This window comes from Entelurus aequoreus, linkage group LG09 (genome assembly GCF_033978785.1).
Source record: "Entelurus aequoreus isolate RoL-2023_Sb linkage group LG09, RoL_Eaeq_v1.1, whole genome shotgun sequence".
NCBI classification, from domain to species: domain Eukaryota; kingdom Metazoa; phylum Chordata; class Actinopteri; order Syngnathiformes; family Syngnathidae; genus Entelurus; species Entelurus aequoreus.
Genome location: NC_084739.1, coordinates 13165398 through 13185672, shown reverse-complemented (window position 1 = coordinate 13185672; position 20275 = coordinate 13165398). Strand labels below are relative to the sequence as shown.

At 38.4% G+C, this 20275-nt stretch overlaps 1 protein-coding gene across 1 annotated transcript in view; it reads left to right on the top strand.

Moving 5' to 3' along the window:
* The first annotated feature begins 4573 nt into the window (after nt 1-4573).
* Nucleotides 4574-20275, top strand: part of stox1 (storkhead box 1) — a 63558-nt gene continuing 47856 nt past the window's right edge. Inside the window, exon 1 of the mRNA XM_062057610.1 lies at nt 4574-5409. Coding sequence (XP_061913594.1) covers nt 5076-5409 — 334 coding nt within the window. The 5' untranslated portion in view covers nt 4574-5075. The remainder of the gene's footprint in view (nt 5410-20275) is intronic.

The following is a 20275-nucleotide window of genomic DNA, read 5'->3' as shown; positions in this document are numbered from 1 at the left end:
AGTAACGAACACTTTATTGAATACCTACAGACTCGTATCTTTGTAAAAGCTGAATTATGGACTTCCTTAGGCATGCAAGTGTACATAATGTTGTGGCCAAAACTGGTGATGTGTGACTGATTGGGTAATGACTAGACAGGCCCAAAAAGGAAACCAAAGCTTCAAAAGGATGAAAGATCTACAAACAAAACAAGACGACCCACACCCTCATGCTGGCAACATGATTAATATATTAGCCTGCTCCCAGCAGTGTGGTCACACAGCCCAGGGCCGCCCCTCCCTTTACTATTTAATTCATCATGTCTTTATTAGGTAGGGGCGGTGCATATTCATGAAGGCATTCATGTTGCTTACAATTTTTTATTCAATTGAATTTTCAGCATAATTGGATGTAGAAAATTTCAGCTCACAAAATTAAACGCAAAAAAAATCCATCTTCTTCCGCGTATCCGAGGTCGGGTCGCGGGGGCAGCAGCCTAAGCAGAGAAGCCCTGAATTTCTTCTCCCCAGCCGCTTCGTCTCATGATTACGTGACAAAAGGTAATGACAAAGTTAACGATGTTGAGTTTTCAACTTCATCATGGATCAAAGTAAAATACCAAAAGTGCCCAGTTTAGAAAAAGAAGGAAAGAAGAAGATGAGAAACAGGCACAAGATAAAGGTATTCAGAATTCTATGAGTGACATGAGTAGGCAAGTGCCTATTAATTAGCCACTTGCTAATATGTTGCAATTTGCCACAGAAGACGACTGTATTTGGTTTTTAGTTTGGCTAAACTAGCAACTATGAGAATTGAGGCATCATATCATGCAACTAATTTCACCCATGAGCAACCAAGTCTAGTTGGTGTTTGCAACACAAATGCAAATTCACATAGACGTCCTGACTGTCAAATGTTTTTTATTGCTATACACTATATCTTAGAGTTAGGGTTAGGGTTAGGGTTAGGGTTAGGGTTAGGGTTAGAGTTAGAGGTTAGGGTTAGGTTTTAGGGTTGGGGTTTGGGTTAGAGGATAGGGTCGACCACCACTGCTTTTCACTTCCAGGCTCTTTCAGCTCTAGCCTATTATTTGCGCACTATTGATTAGTGATGCGCTGAAAATTCGGCCGTCGAAAGAAGACTTTGCTCACCGAAACCCGATGTTGTGATGAAATATCAACTTCCACTGGCGGGCTCCGTCTTTCCCACGAATTACGTAACGAAAAAGTCACATAGGGGTCGCATTCAGGTCGCATTGCGTGTAGACTGGGGTTGTCCCGATACCAATATTTTGGTACCCGTACCAAAATGAATTTCGATACTTTTCTAAATAAAGGGGACCACAAAAAAAGGCATTACTGACTTTATTTTAACAAAAAAAATCTTACGGTCTATTAAACATAAGTTTCTTATTGGAATCGAAGAACAAGTTTGTCCTTAAAATAGTGAACATACTAGACAACTTGTCTTTTAGTAATAAGCAAACAAAGGCTCTTAATTTGGCTGTTGACGTGTGCAATGAGATTTTGTGTCATTTCTTATTCATTTATTTTGTCAAAATTATGAGGGACAAGCGGTAAGAAATGCATTATTAATCTACTTGTCCATTTACTGTTAATATCTGCTTACTTTCTGATTTAACATGTTCTATCTACACTTCTGTTAAAATGTAACAAACACTTATTATTCTGTTGTTTGGATGCTTTACATTTGTTTTGAATGATACCACAAATTTGGGTATCGATCCGATACCAAGCAGTTACAGGGTCACACATTGGTCATATTTAAAGTCCCCATATGTCCAGGGACATATTTCCTGAGTTTATAAATATAATATACATTTTTAAAATAAGGAAAAAAGATTTTGTGATTTTAGTAGCGACTAGATACGCTCTTGTACTTGGTATCATTACAGTGGATGTCAGGTGTAGATCCACCCATGGCGTTTGTTTACATTGAGAAGCACTAGCCTGTTAGTGGTGACCTATTGTATCCTCCTACGGTGTGTAGTGAAGCATGTTTAGCTATTCCTCATCCTGCTGGGATGATACTTGTAAGAAAGTTACTTTATTCGTCGCCATGGAGGCGAGGATTATTGATTTAGAAGTAGCTAAAACACTCCTGACTGCGGATGGATGTTAGCCACTAGCTAGCTGTTTAAAGCACCTCTTGTAGATCGGCGTTTGAGTGTTATAGCTTCACCTTTATCGTTAATTTTTAAGCCAAAATGTGTCCATTCTCCCTTTTCTGTCCACACGCTGTGTCTGCTTTTAAGTATTCCGTGATTGTGCGTTGCCGAACATACTCCTCTGCTCGTAAAACCAGCAATGTCACGACGGCGCGCCGTCATGCCCGTTAATAGAAAAATAAAAAAGGGAACCGGTATTATTTTAAAGGCGGTATAGTACCGTTTATCGCGGTACTTTACTAGTACCGCTACACCGTATAACCAAAGTTTAGACTAAAGTCACATTTGAAAAGATCAGATTCCAATCGGATTCAGGACTATCTCCAGATGTGGCCTGAATCTGATTGAGAAGATCAGATTTCAAGCACTTTGGAGTGTTTAGACCAGTGATCCCTAAACTTTTTGGGGCATTGGGTTAAAATAATTTATATATATATATATATCTTGTTTTTAAATGCACTGCTTGCTTATCTGTTTTTTTTATCCAGTGCTTTCAGGCTCTTGTTTGTACTTTATCTATGTTTCTGTTTTATCTAGTGTGTGTCATGATTCATTTCTATTTTAATTTTTTATTATATATTCTTACTTTCTATTTTTATTTTTAATACTTTGTAGCACTTTGAGATTTTAACAAATGTAAAGTGCGTAACAAATGCAATTCATTATTATTATTATTTATATATATATATACATACATATATATATATATATATATATATATATATATATATATATATATATATATATATATATATATATGTATATACATATATATATATATATATATATGTATATATATATATATATATATATATATATATGTATATATATATATACGCGTATACGTATATGTATTTACGTGTATATGTATATACATGTATATGTATATACGTATATATGTATATATATACGTATATATATATATACGTATATATATGTACGTATATATGTATAGATATATGTATATATATATATATATATATATTATATATATATATATATATATATATATATATATATATATATATATATATGTACGTATATATATTTGTGTATATATGTACGTATATATGTATATACATATTCCTCACGCACTAATTGACTGAAAGAGCAGAGCTTGCACTTGCCGTTATCGATGGGAAAATGCATTTTTAGACAATATGATTTGCCTGAGCGGCTAGAAGACACCGAGAGTAACAAGCGGTAGAAAATGAATTAGAAAGGTCAAATTTTAAAAAATAAAACTGTGAATGTGAGTGTGAATGTTGTCTGTCTATCTGTGTTGGCCCTGCGATGAGGTGGCGACTTGTCCAGGGGTGTACCCCGCCTTCCGCCCGAATGCAGCTGAGATAGGCTCCAGCGACCCCCCGCGACCCCAAAAGGGACAAGTGGTAGAAAATGGATGGATGGAAACTTGGGACAGATTTTGGACGCTGGGCTGTAGTTTGGGGACCCCTGGTTTAGACTGCCCCCAAAAAATCTGATTTGTGAAATTTACATTCGGTTTATACACTGTATTTCATTAATATTTAAGTTATTTATCTTGTTTTTTCTCTGCTGACAAGCACCGGTCAAAATTGATTTAGATGAATTTCAATAGGAGGTGTTGGTTTGAGATACGAGTGTTTTGGGTTAAGACAGGCCTGGCCCTAACCAATCTGGCGCCCTGGGCAAGATTTTAGGTGGCGCCCCCCTCACATCGGCAGTGAAGTGTATATACTCACAAGAAACCGAATAGCTTTGTATTTGACTTTTTTTTTTACTTAAAGAAAGCAAATTAACATATTATATGAGAATGTTATGTTATGATTATCTTTAACCGAATCACAGCAGTGCTCAAATTAAAAAAACAGCATTCCCTCTCATGTGATATTGCTTAATTAACATTAATGATGTGCACTTTAACAACTAGGCTTACAACTATACCTAATATATAAAGGGGTGGAAAAGTGACTATTACCTGCAGGGCAAACATTAGCTAACCAGAAGGCAATAACTATGTAAACAGAAAACACCTGCTTAAAAGATCTAATACAAATGTCCCTGAGGAATGTAAGGTGGGAGTACTGTAATTACCTAACATTACATTATTATTTTCCATAACAATTTAGCCCCCTCCACAATATTAACCAGACGTTAAAACAGAACTAGCTATTTATTGATTAGCAATTGCCGAATCATGTAACATTAGCTTAATGCTAAAAAGCCAGGTTACTATCACATTCTGTAACAGACAAATAATTTCATGTAGGCTAATGTTACCTCCCTGCTACCACTGTCTTTTTCTCGTTTCTCCTCTTCTTTTCTCTTTTTTCTTCCCTGGGCACCTGACAGTTTTGGCCGTTTTGACATCTTGTGTTGATTTTTTTGATGCGGTGACGTCCATAAACAGTCATGATACGGGAAGGGAGGGGGCGCACCGTGCGGGGGCAGGGGGGGCCGTAATGTTGTAACAAATAATATTTCTATTAAATAGGCTTTACTTTGCATTTTAATTAACGTGGGATTATTTTTTGTATTTAGAAATAATAGTACCAATTTTTTTTTTTTTTTTTTTCTCCAACATTTGTGGCACTGGCGTGGCGCCCCCTGATGGACGGCGCCCTTAGCATTTGCCTATACGGCCTATGCCACGGGCCGGCCCTGGGTTAAGACGTCCACCAAAGAACCTCGTAAGCTCGTAAATTGAGGTACCTGTGCTGGTGTGCTCGCAGAAGCGCGCGCACGCACACGCACGAGAGTGGGAGGTCCACCTGTGTGACCCAACACTCCCGCCCTTCCCCCCTCCCCTCCTGCTGGGTGACACCAGTGGGCTGGAGCACTCTCACAGCGGAGGACCTTACGATGTTTCCACGGGACTAACGAGCGATAAATTCAACAAGTCGAGTCATTACCTTTCACACGGACATGTCGCTCTTACAGCCGCGGCCGGTGCAACTGTCCGCCGCCTCCCTGGCGGTGGTGTTCGGGCCGGACGACGAGAGCCAACACCGGCTTCACCACAACCGCCGCAGCGGCACCGCCACCGGGCTGGAGGTGTTCGCGGACTTTAAGGCGCAAAACCTGCGCAGCTTTTGGAATAAAAGACTCGTCCGGGCCATGGGGGACGTGAACTTCCAGGGCTGGATGGAGAACTTGGTGCTTCTGGTCCAGGGGAGCGTCGGCAGCTTGGAGGTGCTGAGGGAAGCCTGGATGCGGAGAGCCCTCAAGTCCGCCACCGGCTTGGTCATCAGAGCTGTGGGTAAGTGAGGACAACACATAGGAAGTACACCATTGTGGACAACTTCCCATGCCAATAAATGTAAATGTATCCAAACTTCAATATTACATGCTGTAAAAGTGTCAATCAGGTGTTTTATTCTTCTGTGTGGTCAACACGGAGGCGTCAACGTGTTTACAACTTTGAGAGAAATGTGTGAAAAGCCATAAATTGACCAAGTGGCTCACATCACATATTTTCACCTGCAAATGTTAGGACATACCGTATTTTCCGCACTATAAGGCGCACCGGATTATAAGGCGCACCTTCAATGACTTCAAAACTTTGTTCATATATAAGGCGCACCCGGATTATAAGGCGCACCTATTAATCCATTGGATGGAGCTGCGCTAAAGGGAATGTCAACAAAACAGTCAGATAGGTCAGTCAAACTTTATCAATAGATTACAACTCTGTTCACTCCCAAAATGAATAAACAGCTTTTTTATTATTTTCCCCGAGGTAAAGTCAGTGACGTGGTGTTTTGTTTATCTTTTAACAACAGCAAGGTATAACATGTAGTGCAACATTTATATCACATAGTGGAGGGGAACTTTTCCCTGATTCAATAAACACGTACAAAACAGTGATACTGTTACGGTAAATCAAACGTTAGTGCAATCACGATATAGTAACACTCGAAATAGTGCAGAGCAATAACAATATATCAATAACTCAACGTTGCTCGAACGTTAATGTCACACCACACAACACACAAAATAAACGTGTAAAGCTCACTTTATGAAGTTATTCCTCATCCACGAATCCCTCAAATTCTTCTTCTTCAGTGTCCGAATTAAACAGTTGGGCGTCTCGTCGAAGTCGTCATTAATCGAGTCAGTGTCGCTGCTGCTCTATTCCCGTGTTCTATTGATCGTCTTAAGTTTAAACTCTGCGTCGTAAGCGTGTCTCTTAATAGGAGCCATTTTTGGGTCTTTACATCCATCCATCCATTTTCTACCGCTTATTCCCTTCGGAGTCGCGGGGGGCGCTGGAGCCTATCTCAGCTACAATCGGGCGGAAGGCGGGGTACACCCTGGACAAGTCGCCAGCTCATCGCTGGGCCAACACAGATAGACATAAACACACAAATGGAAATGAAACGGCACGCCTCGCGCAGTCATATATCCCAGTATGCACCGCGCACTTCTTCTTCTACGGGGGCGGCTGCTTACCATAGGAGAAGAACTTCTTCTTCTACGGGGGAAAATGAAGTTGGAGGCTGCTTACCGTAGTTGCGAGACCGAAACTTTATGAAAATTAAGTTTAGGTTTGTTGTGGCTCAATATTGGTCCATATATAAGGTGCACCGGATTATAAGGCGCACTGTCAGCTTTTGACAAAATTGGGGGGTTTTTAGGTGCGCCTTATAGTGCGGAAAATACGGTAATTAATTAACAGCAAGTTTATTATGGTGGTTGGAGTTCATCATATAAGTATGGAAGTAGAATTGTCTCACGTCAACTTATATATATATCATCCATCCATCCATTTTCTACCGCTTGTCCCATTTGGGGTCGCGGGGGGTGATGGAGCCTATCAGCTGCATTCGGGCGGAAGGCGGGTACACCCTGGACAAGTCGCCACCTCATCACAGGGCCCTTATATATATCAATATGATATTAATACATACTGATATATATAAAGGCCCTGTGATGAGGTGGCGACTTGTATCACAAGGCCCTTATATATATCAATATGAATGGGCAGCACGGTGGCACAGGGGTTAGTGCATGTGCCTCACAATACGAAGGTCCTGATATAGTCCTGAGTTCAATCCCGGGCTCGGGATCTTTCTGTGTGGAGTTTGCGTGTTCTCCCCGTGACTGCGTGGGTTCCCTCCGGGTACTCCGGCTTCCTCCCACCTCCAAAAACATGCACCTGGGGATAGGTTGATTGGCAACACTAAATTGGCCCTAGTGTGTGAATGTGAGTGTGAATGTTGTCTGTCTATCTGTGTTAGCCCTGCGATGAGGTGGCGACTTGTCCAGGGTGTACCCCGACTTCCGCCCGATTGTAGCACCCCCCTCGACCCCGAAAAGGATAAGCGGTAGAAAATGGATGGATGGATGGAAAAATGTGACATGCAAATAAATCAAGAATTTGTATAAATAAACGTGTATTTGTATATATATTTTTGAGATTTGAATATAAATATGCTTGATTTTGTATTTGTATTTGTATTGAATTTGCATATGTGGATCGCTTTTTTGCTTTTGTGTCGATGAGACATTTCTACCACAAACCAGATGCACCTGAACAACCAGCAGAGGGCACTGCAGCCAGAGCGGTCTGGGTCACAGACATGGTCAGACACTGGCGAGCCAATCAGAGGCACACTAGGGAGGGTCATATTACGTCATGACTTTTGGTATGATTTGACACACATTGCACTGATAAGAGATCAGTATCTACATCGGGACAAGGTCAATAAACAGCATTGATACAATAAAATAAGCAACTAGCACAGTCTTTAAAATTAACTGGATGAATTAGCATTAGCTAATACAACACTAACGTTAGCTAGCTCAGGCCCGTTGTGCGTTCTCTCTGTAAAGACGTGGATTGTTTTTGTGCAGAGAACTCCAGGTATTTTGCATATCATGCATATAATGCTCTGTGACCCAGACCGCTCTGGCTGCAGTGCCCTCTGCTGGTTGTTCAGGGGAGTGTGTAGGTCACATTTATTTGTGCATCTGGTTTGTGGTAGGAATGTCTCATCGACACAAAAGCAAAAAAGCGATCCACATATGCAAATTCAATACAAATACAAATACAAAATCAAGCATATTTATTTTCGAATCTCAAAAATATATTTACAAATACACGTTTATTCATACAAATTATTGATTTATTTTTGTCACATTTTTATATTTATACATTTTATTTGTATATATTTTCAAATCTCAAAAATATATTTAGAAATACGCGTTTATTTATACAAATTATTTATTTATTTGTATATCACATTTGTATTTGTATATTTATTAATATATAGTATTAATATTATAGTATTAGTATATATAGTATTAATATTATAGTATTAATATCATATTGATATATATAAGTTGTTGTGAGACAATTCTACTTCCATATATAAGAACTGTTTCTAATGTCACCTTGTTTGTCACAATATTACACCTTTATATACATAAATATGTCATTTATTTGCATTAATTGTATGACCTCTCACGTAAAGTGAGGAACTGTTGTGTTAATTAGTTAATGACTTCAACAGCGCATTTATAGCTTTTTAGTTATTTCCTCTGCCTATTATTAGGGTCATTATGTGCCGATTTTCGTGAAAAAGTATGTGCGTTTATATCCCCTCTGGCTGACATTGTATTTGGGTTTTATTCCCCCGGATGACAAGCAGCTAGCAGCTAATTATGTGTCTCCATACACGGTGTGGAGCCGCTCCTCTAAGCCACAGGTGTCAAATTCAAGGCCCCGGGCCAGCGAAAGCATTGAAATAAACTACTTTATTGACTGACGCATGTTATCTTTTCTTACTAAATGTATTCTTTCCATTTTGAGAGAAATACATGTATTGCATGCTACTGCATATCTTTTAAACGTTAATATTATCTGCAACAAATATAATGCTATCATACATATAACAATTTTTTTTTTAAATAGAAATAAAAATAATATAATGAGTCGCTTCAAAGCAAGTTATCCATCACTGTAGAAATGACGATAGATTTTACGGTAAAAAACTGGCAAGCTCAGTTGCCAGAATGTTACTGTAAGAAAAACAATAGAACCGTTTTTACATTTACAGTAATATGGCTGTAAAACCACCGTAAATTTTACAGAAAAATTGTAGCGATTGAGTTTTTTTTACTGCAAAATTGCAATTTTTTTTATTTATTTTTTTACAGTATCTTGTATGTAAAAAATATATTGTAATCAAATGCATATACAGTTGTATAACAATATCATGAAATGAATCCCTATACATTTATATTCATAAATTAATTATTGTTACAAGCGGCCCTCTGAGGGCAGCCATAACTGCGACGTGGCCCTCAGTGGAAAATTAGTTCGACAGCCCAGCTCTAAGCTAATAATAATCACCTGCATTATGAAAAATAAACGGCATTTCTTTGTATAATAAGTATTATTGTGGGTTGAGGCTAAACATATTACACACAGAGGAAAATAATAAGGAACTAGTTTAAATATTGTGTTGATATCATTAAATGTCAATAGCACTCACCATAAATACATTGAAACATTTACAGTTATTACATGTGATTAGTATCGGATGATGTCACTCATGGATGATCAGAATCAGCAACATAAAACCCTGATCAGAACATCCCTAATTATTAGTTTTAATGAAGTCAGCAAAATGTGCAGTGCATCGCAAACTACAGGAACCCTACAGTCATAATAAACATACAATGGCAGGCACTGTCATTAAAGTAAAGGCAGGGTGTATGATTCAGTTTTTGTACTAATAATGCAAGTGTACCTAAAGCAGTGTTTCTCAAATAGTGGGTAATGTTCATTTTATTTTATTAAATGAAATATTATCAAGTACTCAATAGTCAAGGGGGGTTGTGGAAAAATGGTGTCCCCCATGTGGTCATGACAGGAAATAATTGAGACGCACTGACCTAATGTACACCTATGTCATGGGCTCTTTATGTATGACATCACCATTCCACTAGACGCTATAATGACAAGCCGTGTGTGTGTTGCTTAAGACCTAATAGTAGCTTTTTCTAGAGGGATACACTGGCCTATTTTCATTTTTGTGTGACTATATGAGACAGAAATGCAGGATATCTTAAGTATGTTGTCTCCCAAATGGTAGGAAGATATTCATCTTAAGCTGTGGTCCGCCATTGTTGTTGTTTGTTTTGACATATTTCTGCATGCTTACCCCACTCTCTCCCATACATTCATTGATGTGTGGCCGTCTCGCCCGTAAACATGTTATGGATGTATTTCTAACTTTATAGTGCACCTAGGGACTGATCTATTAAAGGTGTGCGTGTAATAAAACACAGGCAAACTTTATAGCGCATGTAAAGCTGAATTAATACGCTCGTGCGTAGAGGATTGCGTCTCTTTAGTGAGCAAAATAAAGAGCTCAATCCAGTTAGCCTGTTTGTCTCCATGAATATGCAGAATATATGATGATCACCAGAACGCTCACAAAACTGCGTGGAGGAAATGCAAATACAATTATTTAGCACACGCAGTGTGATTTATCAAGACTAAAAACTGTTCTGCTTAGCTGTTTTGCGTCGATCGCGCTGCAGCTTTGTCCTACGGTGTTGTGTCAACATATATGGAGCGTCAAAAATAAAAAACATTATCATCTATTCAGCAATATATTTTTATAATTGTGTTGCTGCTAATTGAGGGGCTTATAAAAACAAATTAAATTGATGTGTTTTGTTTTTTAATGCCGTTCGTTTTTCATATAAAACCTTTTAGCGATGTACATTTTCTTGTTGGTAGAGTGGCCGTGCCAGCAACTTCTGGGTTGCAGGTTCGATCCCCGCTTCCGCCATCCTAGTCACTGCCGTTGTGTCCTTGGGCAAGACACTTTACCCACCTGCTCCCAGTGCCACCCACACTGGTTTAAATGTAACTTAGATATTGGGTTTCACAATGTAAAGCGCTTTGAGTCACTTGAGAAAAAGCGCTACATAAATGTAATTCACTTCACTTCACTTCACTTGGGTCAAAAACCAGCTCAGTGGCCTTGTGGTTAGAGTGTCCGCCCTGAGACTGGGAGGCTGTGAGTTCAAACCCCGGCTGAGTCATACCAAAGACTCCAAAAAATGGGACCCATTGCCTCCCTGCTTGGCACTCAGCATCAGGGGTTGGAGTTGGGGGTTAAATCACCAAATGATTCCTGAGCGCGGCACACGCTGCTGCTCACTGCTCCCCTCACCTCCAAGGGGGTGGACATGGGGATGGGTCAAATGCAGAAGACAAATTTCACCACACCTAGTGTGTGTGTGACAATCATTGGAACTTTAACTTTAACTTTAAATAGGAAAATCTATTTCCAAGAGGTAAGGACTGGTCTAATCATGGCATGATAACTTAAAAACAAAGTCAACTTCAGAATGTTGTCTTCGTTTAAAAATTCTGAAATTTTGAAAATGTACAAATCATCCTTTTTTTTTTACACATACATTTTACGGATATAATCGGCCGATAAATGTTTTAAAATGTAATATCGGAAATTATCGGTATCGTTTTTTTTATTATCGGTATGTTTTTTTTATTTTATTTTTTAATTTTTTTTTATTAAATCAACATAAAAAACACAAGATACACTTACAATTAGTGCACCAACCCAAAAAACCTCCCTCCCCCATTTACACTCATTCACACAAAAGGGTTGTTTCTTTCTGTTATTAATATTCTGGTTCCTACATTATATATCAATATATATCAATACAGTCTGCAAGGGATACAGTCCGTAAGCACACATGATTGTGCGTGCTGCTGGTCCACTAATAGTACTAACCTTTAACAGTTAATTTTACTCATTTTCATTAATTACTAGTTTCTATGTAACTGTTTTTATATTGTTTTACTTTCTTTTTTATTCAAGAAAATGTTTTTAATTTATTTATCTTACTTTATTTTTTATATATTTTTTAAAAAGGACCTTATCTTCACCATACCTGGTTGTCCAAATTAGGCATAATAATGTGTTAATTTCACGACTATATATCGGTATCGGTTGATATCGGTATCGGTTGATATCGCTATCGGTAATTAAAGAGTTGGACAATATCGGAATATCGGATATCGGCAAAAAGCCATTATCGGACATCCCTAGTTAAAAGTATTCTATCTTAATTTATCGTTTATTTTACTTTCTAAGTATAAGTGATGCGACATCTGATACACCTTCAGCGTGCTCAAAAAAGTGTATTACATTTTAGATGCACGACGGGATTGCCTCTAAAATGCACAGAAAAAGGGGTGCATAGGTGTCTGCTGCATGTTTCAAAATATTGCAAAAAGTAGGAGCATGATAAATTAAATGTTGAGGGAAATGTGTCCCCATGTTGCCACGTAGTACACGCAAAAACCTCATTTAACTAGGGCGGTCTGCACTTGTTATCAATTGTACCTGCAGTCTTAGTAGAGCACATGCAAAACGCCCACTAATAGCACACTCAGAGCCAGATTTATTGAACGTTTGCGTGTACTAAAACATGTGCAAACCTGATAGCACTAAACGAATGCAAAGTGCATTGCGTCTGTTAAGTGAGCAGACTAGGGCGTGTGATCCATTTTGTGTCTGTCGTCTGTAATATGCAAAATATATGCTGATCATCAACGCGCCCACAATACCGGGAGGAGAAGATGCAAAATAATGATTTAGCAAGCGCAATGTGATTTATCAACACTCATCACCGTTTTGCGAACACTATTTAGCATATGTGAGAAGGACGTGCAAACTGACAGTTCCACACACGGCCACAGGATCAGACGATGCACAGACGAGAATACTCCGTCCTAGATATGTGTGTCAACATTTTGGATGGACAGAAATAAAAAATATTATATAAAACGTCTATTCAGCAACATCATTTAAGGACTTATTAAAACAAATAAAATTGATGCGTTTTGTTATCATTAAATCTATTTTTAAAGGTTTTTCTTTTTGTTTCACATAGAATATATATTATTAAAATATTTCTTATAGGATTACTATAATATTTTTCTTAATTTCCCCTCTGGGATGAATAAAGTTTCAATGTACCGTATTTTTCGGACTATAAGGCGCAGTTTTTTTCATAGTTTGGCCGGGGGTGCGACTTATACTCAGGAGCGACTTATGTGTGAAATTATTAACACATTACCGTAAAATATCAAATAATATTATTTAGCTCATTCGCGTAAGAGACTAGACCAGTGGTTCTTAACCTTGTTGGAGGTACCGAACCCCACCAGTTTTAAATGCGCATTCACCGAACCCTTCTTTAGTGAAAAATAAAATGTTTTTTTTTTTCAAATTCAAGACAAAGTTATATGTTTTTGGTAACACTTTAGTATGGGGAACATATTCTAAGTAACAAAGACTTAATTTAAAGTTTTTTAGACACTAGGGGAACATATTCTAAGTAACAAAGACTTAATTTAGAGTTATTTGGTTAGGGTTAGGGTTAGAGGGTTAGGGCCAGGGTTAGAGGGTTAGGGTTATAATAAGGCCATGCCGAATAAGGCATTAATAAGTACTTAGTAATGACTAGTTAAGAGCCAATATGTTACTAATTTGCATGTTAATAAGCAACTAATTAATGGTTAATACCGTATTTCCTTGAATAGCTGCAGGGGCGCTAATTAATTTAAAACCTTCTGTCACTCCGGCGTTTACCGGAAGCCGGCGGGATGGCCGTGCATGCGGTAATTATTTTAAAACCTCTTCTCACTCCGGCGTTTACCAAAAGGAATGCGGTAAATTTAGGCGTGCGCTTTGAGTGTGATGTAAGCATTCATGGAAAGCACATTTAATAAGAAAAACGTTATTATGGTCTTACCTGTACTTATAAATGGAGTCCATTTGCAGCTCCTTCTGACCAAAAGCATCGATAACTTGGTTATAGAAGTCTTCATTATTTTCTTTCTTCAGTTTTAAAAGTATCTCTGTCTCGATGGAGATATTCCTTTAATTATTACCGCCTGCTTCGATTGAAAGTCCAGTTTAGAAAACTGTTTTATTTTAGATACCGGTATGTAATCCTCCATGTTAAAAGTAAAAGTTCAGGCGAGAGAAAAAAAAAGAAAAAAAATCTCTTGCTGCGTGTTGTCACTTCTTCTGCAGTACCGGAAGTCGCAAGAAGGATCACTAGCGCGGCAGCGCCCTCTACCACCAGGAGGTTTAATGACTCATACAGTATTTGACACACGCAGCTACGGTATATTAATAAAACATAGCTGCTTACTGTTCTTTTTAGCATACTCAATATAAACGTATTCAATAGCTTGGACCTTAAATCCTACTGAATAGCTCTTTATCTTTTTTCCTTTGTGCGATTGCAAACTACTGAAAGCAGCTTCCTCCATTTTGAAAATGAGGACAGGTAAAGCGTCACTCGTGACGTAACGAATTTGACCCGGCAGATGTTCTAGCCATATGCTAAATATTTTGCGAAACGAGTTTGACCCGGCGAAAATGATAGACATGCGATAATAAAATTAATATTTTGCGAAACGAATTTGATCCGGCGTTAATAATGAACCGGCGATAAGGCCAAGCATGCGTTAATTATTTTGAGAAACGAGTTTGACCCGGCAGTAATTCTAGACGTGCGAATATTATATTCCCTGCGCCAATTCAAGGAAATACGGTATGTTCCCCATACTAAAGTGTTACCATGTTTTTTTACTGGTGCACAAAATGAACCGTGCATGAACATCACCTTGTTCAAAGAACAAAACCAACACAGTGCATAAACTCACAACAAATTACACACCTGCAAATCAGTGTGACTTCTGCTGTTGCTGTGTCCGTAATACGCCGATAGGGAGAAGTTTTTATTTACAAGATGAGTCGGGTGTGTCTTGACCTCCGCCGAACCCCTGAGCCCGACTCACCGAACCCCTAGGGTTCGATCGAACCCAGGTTAAGAACCACTGGACTAGACGTATAAGATTTCATGGGATTTAGCGATTAGGAGTGACAGATTGTTTGGTAAACGTATAGCATGTTCTATATGTTATAGTTATTTGAATGACTCTTACCATAATATGTTACGTTAACATACCAGGCACGTTCTCAGTTGGTTATTTATGCGTCATATAACGTACACTTATTCAGCCTGTTGTTCACTATTCTTTATTTATTTTAAATTGCCTTTCAAATGTCTATTCTTGGTGTTGGGTTTTATCAAATAAATTTCCCCAAAAAATGCGACTTATACTCCAGTGCGACTTGTATATGTTTTTTTCCTTCTTTATTATGCATTTTCGGCCGGTGCGACTTATACTCCGGAGCGACTTATAGTCCGAAAAATACGGTAGATGCACGGCAGTACTGCTTTTAAAATGCCCATAAAAAGTGTTACATGTCTCCTGCATGTTAGAAAACAAGTAGGGGCATGATAACATGAATGCGCAGTAAATAAGAGTGTCTCTGTGGTGATGCCCCGTATAGTACACGAAAAATCCTTATTCAAATAAGGCGTTCTGCCCAACTTTACAATTGCACGCGCAGTTTTAGTAAATCACACACAACACGCCCACTAACAATACACACTATTTAATAGTTTGCACACACTATTTTGTGTGTGGTATTTGGATCTTAGTAGATCAGGCCCCTGGTCTGCCAGAGAATAAGAAGACGGAGCAGGAGGGATACGTGTTGCCAACTTTGTCACCATAATAAACGAGTAATCAGATCTATCAATTTGTAATTAAACTTTTGGAGAGCCGCTCTTCTCAACAAGCAACAAGTAGTGCTACTGGCCATCTTAAAACTCTTACAGGCGGCTCTCTCTTGTTTTTTTTAGCAACATAAAAAAAGTTCCATTGTAGTTTGAAACATTTTCTTTTTATGTTTTTTAAACCATTTTTACCATTCAAACTTAAGCGTTAATGAAAACTTAAACCTTATCTCAAACTACCTATGAAATACCTTTTTTGGACCTACAGTCGTGGTCAAAAGTTTACGTACACTTGTAAAGAACATAATGTCATGGCTCTCTTGAGTTTCCAATAATTTCTACAACTCTTATTTTTTTGTGATAGAGTGATGGGAGCACATAGTTGTTGGTCACAAAAAAACAGTCATGAAGTTTGGTTCTTTTATGAATTTATTATGGGTCGACTGAAAATGTGAGCAAATCTGCTGGGTCAAAAGTGTACATACAGCAATGTTAATATTTGCTTACATGTCCCTTGGCAAGTTTCACTGCAATAAGGCGCTTTTGGTAGCCATCCACAAGCTTCTGGTTGAATTTTTGACCACTCCTCTTGACAAAATTGGTGCAGTTCAGCTAAATTTGTTGGTTTTCTGACATGGACTTGTTTCTTCAGCATTTTCCACATGTTTAAATCAGGACTTCGGGAAGGCCATTCTAAAACCTTAATTCTAGCCTGATTTAGCCATTCCTTTACCACTTTTGACATGTGTTTGGGGTCATTGTCCTGTTGGAACACCCAATTGCGCCCAAGACCCAACCTCCGGGCTTAAGATTTTAGGTTGTCTTGAAGAATTTGGAGGTAATCCTCATTTTTCATTGTTGCTGTTTGGCCACAATACCCAGCAATATGTTTGGAGGAGACAAGGTGAGGCCTTTTAATCCCAGGAACACCATGCATACCGTCATGCATGGTGGTGGTAGTATTATGCTCTGGGCCTGTTTTGCTGCCAATGCAACTGGTGCTTTACAGAGAGTAAATGGGACAATTTAACATACAGCAATGTTAATATTTGCTTACATGTCCCTTGGCAAGTTTCACTGCAATAAGGCGCTTTTGGTAGCCATCCACAAGCTTCTGCTTGAATTTTTGACCACTCCTCTTGACAAAATTGGTGCAGTTCAGCTAAAGTTGTTGGTTTTCTGACATGGACTTGTTTCTTTAGCATTGTCCACACATTTAAGTCAGGACTTTGGGAAGGCCATTCTAAAACCTTAATACTAGCCTGATTTAGCCATTCCTTTACCACTTTTGACATGTTTTTGGGGTCATTGTCCTGTTGGAACACCCAACTGCGCCCAAGCCTGATGATTTTAGGTTGTCCTGAAGAATTTGGAGGTGATCCTCCCTTTTCATTGTTGCTGTTTGGCCACAATAACCAGCAACATGTTTGGAGGAGAAAAGGTGAGGCCTTTAATCCCAGGAACACCATACCTACTGTCACGCATGGTGGTGGTAGTATTATGCTCTGGGCCTGTTTTGCTGCCAATGCAACTGGTGCTTTACGGAGAGTAAATGGGACAATGAAAAAGGAGGATTACCTCCAAATTCTTCGAAGTCGAGAACAATGTTGTTGTTCGGCTTTTAAGGCATGCCTACACGGACTTGTCAATGAACGTATCAAAACGTATAAAACAGCGTTTCAAAAAAATATCCATTCTCGGTTGAAAACAGCAGAGGTGTGGACTCGAGTCACATGACTTGGACTCGAGTCAGACTCGAGTCATGAATTTGATGACTTTAGACTCGACTTGACAAAATGTAAAGAGACTTGCAACTCGACTTAGACTTTAACATCAATGACTTGTGACTTCACTTGGACTTGAGCCTTTTGACTTGACATGACTTGCTACTTACCCCAAAACCTAAAGTTTAAAAAGTTATTTGGGAGCGCTCCGTAGCTTTCATTTTGTACGTGTCTGTCTATCAGCGTGTGTGCTGCGTGTCAGCGTGTGTGCTCTCAGTACAACAGCCAATCAAATTAGATCTACATTGTTTTCATCACACAGCATTCAGCCAATCAAATTGCAGGACAACCAATGAACAAGAGTTGTCAAACAACGCGCCAGTGAGAAAGATTTATACCAAAGTTGGTTTCGTTCGGGTATAAAAACTACGACTTGGTCAACAAAAAACGAATTGCCGTATGCAAATCACGCAGTTCGAATATTACAGACGGAGACGCAACAACTTCCAATTTCGTTCGACATTTGAAGTTGCACAAAGAAGGGTAAGTTTTGAATGTAAGATAACGTTTATTGGCTAAGTAACATGACTTTTATTTGCTGTGTAGTTAAATCAGTGAGGCTGTAAACTCACTGCTAAAGTCATAACCATAGACATCTTATAAGTAGACGCAGCATCGAGCGCTACTGCTTACTGGCGCAGACGAGACGCGGGGCCGCCATCTTGGAGTGGTGATCCGCTCCACTCAGTGCAATTCATTTGGCAGGATTAATGAACTGTCAGCGCATTTAATTCATTTTACCTCACTGAATACCACTCATTTTCACGCGCTTTTTTGTCATACGTGTAGCTATGATAACGGACACATGTTTTATTATTCATAGTTTGCTTAACAGTAATATAATATTTTTATAAGCTATAAGTGACCAGACGTCCGAGATCAAAACTGGGAATATAAGCCCAGAGAAGGGGGGAAAAAATCGGTCAGCTATTTTTAAGTTGAAGAAACAATATAATTACGTTATATGTACATGCGTATATCCTACATAAACAATGTATGAATACATTAGATATCTATATATCTTATAGACCGTATCTCTGTTGCTGCAGCAGCAGAGAGTTTATTCTGTCTTGACACTTTGTATTGATATTTTGTATTACATTCTTCCCTTAAATGATAATGTTTACAGTGATTGTTAAATATGTATTTTTTATGTATGTCGCTTTGGATAAAAGCGTCTGCCAAATACTTAAACATATATAAACACCTGAAAGTCTTTATATCAGCTAAAACCACCAATCTGTTTCACTGGATTCAGAATAAAACCAAATGCTGTCTTACCCAACAATGTTAGTATTTGAATATTGTTACTTGAAGACTTATTCCTGGTTACAATTATACTGTTAAGAAAGTATTGTCTTATATTTTGCCTAAAATGAGAATGCATCATAATCAGTGGCGGCTGGTGAATTTTGTTTTAGGTGGGGCTGAAAGTTTGTAAACCAAACCCCTGTAGGGGCGTCATCCTCCCCCAGAAGATTTATTTGTGATTTTCATATACAAATATTGAAGATCTTTGCTCCTTCTCAACTCTGTGGTAATGTTATTTTCATAAAATACAACCAATAGTACATTAATGTTAAATCTTACTTGTGAAAAGTAATCCCCGATTCCTATTTTCAACAGTCCGCTCATTTGAGCAGGAAAACGCTGAACACCACCCCGGCATCTTTGTTTTCTACCTGTCAACTGTCAGTTTAGGCTGCTCGCCGGCTTCTCATCACCACTTCAAGATGCAATTTGCTCGCATCACAGCAACCAATACTGCGTCTACTTATAAGATGTCTATGGTTATAACATCATTTCAAACACAGCTATATGTTGCGTCCACTGCAGTTTGCTACCTTATTCATACTTTCTGTCAAGTGATTTTTTTAAGCAGGGTTGCATGATGTACCTACACATAACGTTACGTTAGTCAATGTATCACACACAGTAACATAACGTTAGACGGCGGTCAGCAGCACCGCGTATTTTAGCCACCTACAAAAAGACAAACATAGTCAAATAAAGGTCAGTTAAAATGTATAGTATATTAAGAATATGTGTACATATTGCATAGGGCCCTGACATCTAAAAAGTACAACTCTGGTCATTGTTATGTTCATGTATTTGTTATGTTTTTCATGTGTACGCACACATAAACACACATACAGTATGAGATGAGATCAATGAGATAAGGTAAGAACAGAATAGAAACTGCTGTGGAACTAGTTACAATGCAATATGCCATGGAAATACAATGTTAACACTTTTGTACAAATAAGTACAGTTGCACTTGTTTTTGCAAATGTGTTTATTCTGTAAAGGAATGAGTTAAATGTTTAAAATTGTTTAAACTATTAAAATGACTGGTTAATAGTGCTATTATGAATTGCAATGTCAGTACTATTTTTTTTCCTGCTATTTCAAATGCACTTGTTTTAATAAATAAATACAGCGGTTTAAAAGCATACACAATCTGTGTAAAAATATTAGTCTGTGGTTAAAAGGACTTGAAAGGACTCGAAACTCAAAATGCAGGACTTGTGACTTGACTTGAGACTTTCCAGTCTTGACTTTGGACTTGACTCGGGACTTGCCTGTCTTGACTCGGGACTTGACTTGAGACTTGAGGGCAAAGACTTGAGACTTACTTGTGACTTGCAAAGCAATGACTTGGTCCCACCTCTGGAAAACAGTGTAAAG